The 3,082-nt window shown below is 27.1% G+C and overlaps 1 protein-coding gene across 1 annotated transcript in view; it reads right to left on the bottom strand.

Annotated features, from left to right (window-relative positions):
- LOC108571076 overlaps positions 1–3,082 on the bottom strand; it is a 7,237-nt gene that overhangs the window by 3,463 nt on the left and 692 nt on the right. Inside the window, 10 exon segments of the mRNA XM_017933046.1 lie at positions 69–232; positions 310–580; positions 655–895; positions 977–1,250; positions 1,343–1,481; positions 1,540–1,721; positions 1,789–2,028; positions 2,352–2,542; positions 2,619–2,763; positions 2,829–3,074. Of these exon segments, the coding sequence (XP_017788535.1) occupies positions 69–232; positions 310–580; positions 655–895; positions 977–1,250; positions 1,343–1,481; positions 1,540–1,721; positions 1,789–2,028; positions 2,352–2,542; positions 2,619–2,763; positions 2,829–3,074 (2,093 nt within the window).

Genomic DNA, 3,082 nt, shown 5'->3' with positions numbered 1-3,082 from the left:
TAATATTAATAATAAATTACGAAAAAATTTTATTTTTATGCATTATTTCTACATTAAAAAAAATGTACCTTATAGTAATTTTAACATATTCTTCTGTTAAATTACGTATGATTTCAAGAATGTGTTTCTTCTTCTCTTCTGCTACTGAAATAATTCGGTTTTTTTCCTTTTGAGTAATTACTTCTTCCAGATTTGGATAATCAGCATCTTCAATGTCTTCAACACTCTTAGGCTACATTTGTAAAATGTAATTCCAAATATTTTATTTAAACTAATTCGTTCGATCATATTCAATGATAAATAATTTACCATAAAAGAAGGATATTCTGGTTTGGGTACTTCGTACTCTTCATTATATATATTATCATTGACTTTGAATGCAAATATATTTCCATCATAACCACATGTTAATAACATTTTCTTGTCATAACTCAATAAAATTCTAGATATGTGTCCATTATAATAATCATGTATTGATAAAATAGAGCAATCTGAAAAATCTAATGGATCCTTTCCCTTTATCTTAATAATGCAAAGTTCTCCATGTTGTGTTCCCAAAAATAAATATTCCTTAGTTTTGCTAAAAAGAAATGTAATCCGTCATTTTTATATATTTTTTTACCTTTTTAAGTGATCATAATTAAATGTTCATACTGTAAAAGAAAGTTATGAATTTCTATATTTTTTGCACGTTCCATTATTCTACTCCTAACTGGTTTATTATGTTTTAATCTTCCAGATAATGGACGAGGGTATTCGTAAACATATCCTGCATCAAAACCAGCTATAAATAACCATATATTTCCATCAATACCATATTGTGCTATTAAAATTTTATTTGGGGTTTCTGGAATGTAAATTTCTGGAAAAGTGACCTCTTTTTCATCAAGATCCACTAAAAAAAAAAAATAAATTACAATAATTATCGAAAAACTATATACTAAAATAAGATATCTAACTCAAAGTAAATTATTACTCAAAAATGTTTCTTCATCGATTATAATGTGAGGATTTTCTAGTATTAATTGTTCCATTTCTTTTCTTTTTTCTGCAAGTTTCTTTTCCTTTTCTCTTTCATACTCTTTTTTCATAGCCTCTCGTTCTATTGAAGACTTTACAGATTCAAATTTAAATGACACAGGACTACACTTGATAAGTTCATAAGAAATAGTTGTGTATGACTGAGGTATTACAGGTAATTTTACTTCCACACAGTCTCCTTTTAAACATCCAATTAACAAAGTAGCTTCCTATTTATATATTAAAATTAAAATTAAAATTATTTTCTACTATGTTTCTTAAAATATATTTCTAAGTTCCTTTTTTTTAAAATTATATATACTTCCTGAGGATTCCATGCCATACAAGTAACAGATGACGGAAGTTTTACATAACCAATAGGTACAATTGTAGGATAAGTATTGGTAAAATGAATATTAAATGTAAAAATAGTAGCATCATCACTTCCTGTTACCAATAAACTAAAAACAAATTCCATATATTAACAATAGTAGGTTATTTAATTCACATTGAACGCACCTACAAGATGTATTTAAGCACATTGCAGTAATTGGCATTGAATGTGGCTTTAAAACTTGAATTAATTTTATATAATCTCCTTTTATATTATCTTTAGTACATGCTGCTTGCATTGCTACTACAATCATTCTAACAATACCACTTTCAAAGGAACATATAAGTGATGAACCTGTTTTTTCAATCTAAACAATTATGTAAAATAGTATTTCTTTAATTATTTTAAAATACTTAAAAATAAAAAGTACTTACCTTACATGGAAGCCAAATCACTTGACTTCCATTGTCATAGAATTTGTAAACTAGAATTAATTTTTTTTCTATATAATTATAAATATGCAAGTTGCCACTTCTATCAAGTGTAGCTACAAAGGGTCCCCAATCTGCTACATCCATATCAACTATAGGGCCAGCATGACATGTAAAAATTTTTTTTTGCAATTGTTTTCTACTAGTACAAAGGTCAAGCAACCATAGTCCTCCATTTCCATCCTGCAAAATATTTCTTTAAACGTTGGTATGATATATCTTTTAAATATTTTGTTGCAGCAAAACTGGCCAAAAGATGCTACATCTGTTCAATAACTTAAGCCAGATATATGCACTCTGTTGTAGATATATTTGTTGAGTAATGTAGTATATCATAATTATATGTGTTATTTCCATTGATAATTTGATATCATCAAAAATTTAATTATCTATTATCTTTAAATGTAGAACAGTCACTATAGTGGCTATTCATACATAGTAACAGATTCATAGGAAACCATTATATTGGCCAATCATTGCAAATGAATTAAATATAATATACTCACCTGGCCATACCAAATTGTGTTTTCAGGATAATTTGGTTCTTGTTTCTGAATACTCATAAGCATTGCACTTTCTTTTTCTTCTTCAATTTGAAATTCATAAATTGGTTGAATTTCAAGAAATTGTTCTTCATCGGAAAGATTGGCATGATCAATGGTTTCATAAAACCAAAATCTTATCCATCCATCTAATCCTGTAACATCATACATTGTACTACAATTCACTTTGTATCTTTTGTTTACTACTAATCACATAGATTTCTTTATTACCAACAGATATAAGTTCTCCATTGGTGTACTCAAATTGACTAATACAACCAATATGTGCTGTTTCCTTATTTTTTTTACATGCTTCAAGTTTAATTAAACTTTCATCCCACAGAAGTATATTACCCCACTCACAACCTGATATCACCTGAAATATTTATTTGAACTTACAAAACTTTGTTTTATTAAAAAATTAATTTAATGCATTCTTACAGTTTCATTTGGCATAGGATGAATCGCTATAATATCAGAAATCTCTGTATTCCCAAATTTACCAATTTCACCTTTAAGTTTTAACCCAGTGAAAGTTTTAGACATTTTCCAAAATTTAATATGTCCTATTCCACTGGATGTTAACTGACCAGGAATATATTTAGAAAAAGTTATATTATATACATCTTGAACATAAGATTTACATTGTAAAATAATTTTTGATTCTTTCCAGTTCCAGAGAGAAATATAATAAT

Source organism: Habropoda laboriosa, unplaced genomic scaffold (assembly GCF_001263275.1).
Source record: "Habropoda laboriosa isolate 0110345459 unplaced genomic scaffold, ASM126327v1 scaffold106, whole genome shotgun sequence".
In the NCBI taxonomy this organism is placed as follows: domain Eukaryota; kingdom Metazoa; phylum Arthropoda; class Insecta; order Hymenoptera; family Apidae; genus Habropoda; species Habropoda laboriosa.
This window is presented reverse-complemented; position numbering and strand designations above follow the sequence as displayed.